The sequence below is a fragment of the Terrapene carolina genome, unplaced genomic scaffold (assembly GCF_002925995.2).
Source record: "Terrapene carolina triunguis isolate 2854851 unplaced genomic scaffold, T_m_triunguis-2.0 Scaffold67, whole genome shotgun sequence".
In the NCBI taxonomy this organism is placed as follows: Eukaryota; Metazoa; Chordata; order Testudines; family Emydidae; genus Terrapene; species Terrapene triunguis.
The window spans coordinates 51,992,626-51,993,279 of NW_020664418.1; the positions used below are offsets into that span (position 1 = coordinate 51,992,626).

The 654-nt window shown below is 69.7% G+C and overlaps 1 protein-coding gene across 1 annotated transcript in view; it reads right to left on the reverse strand.

The window, feature by feature from the left end:
• Window positions 1-654, reverse strand: part of MAN2A2 (mannosidase alpha class 2A member 2) — a 12,280-nt gene that overhangs the window by 4,318 nt on the left and 7,308 nt on the right. Inside the window, exon 11 of the mRNA XM_024200721.3 lies at window positions 259-400. Coding sequence (XP_024056489.2) covers window positions 259-400 — 142 coding nt within the window. The remainder of the gene's footprint in view (window positions 1-258; window positions 401-654) is intronic.

Below are 654 nucleotides of genomic sequence, written 5' to 3' on the forward strand. Positions count from 1 at the left end.
AGCACCCCCTGCTGAGTGCCCCACCCCACTCCCTGCAGCACAGCGCCTCCTAGCGCCGCCTGGGACCAACCCTGACTGCTGGGGAGAGCACCCCTGCCCCACTCCCTGCAGCACTGGCATTCCCTGTTCAGCTGCGACCAGCCTGGCCTTGCTTAGACTGGGAGCGGTGGTGAGCGTGGAGCTCAAGGAGACGCTGCAGCCAGGCGCAGATGGTTCTAGGGCACTGCCCCTCCCCAGGGGCCCAGCAGCCCGACTCACCGCTGTGCAGGCTGGCCACCCCCAGGGCCTGGGCCGTGTGCAGGGTCAGGCGGCTCTCCTTGTCCTGGATGTAGGCCATGGCTGGCATGGGGTAGAAGTTGGCCTGCAGAGGCAGCTTCTTCAGGAACCTGCGAGGCTGGATCTGGAGGAGAGGAGAGATCAGGGGGTGCAGCACCGGGCTCAGCACCGCTCCGAGCTCCACCAATGCCCTGTGCCCCACCGGGGGTTCCCGGCAAGCCTGGCCCCGGGCGGGGAGAGGCCCAGGAGGCAGGTGAGCGCACTCCCTGGGGGGGCAGGGTAGGGAGAGGCCCAGGAGGTGGGGGAGGACACTGTCCTGGGGTGCAGGGCGGGGAGAGACCCAGGAGGTGGGGGAGGGCGCTGCCCCAGGAACCGGGC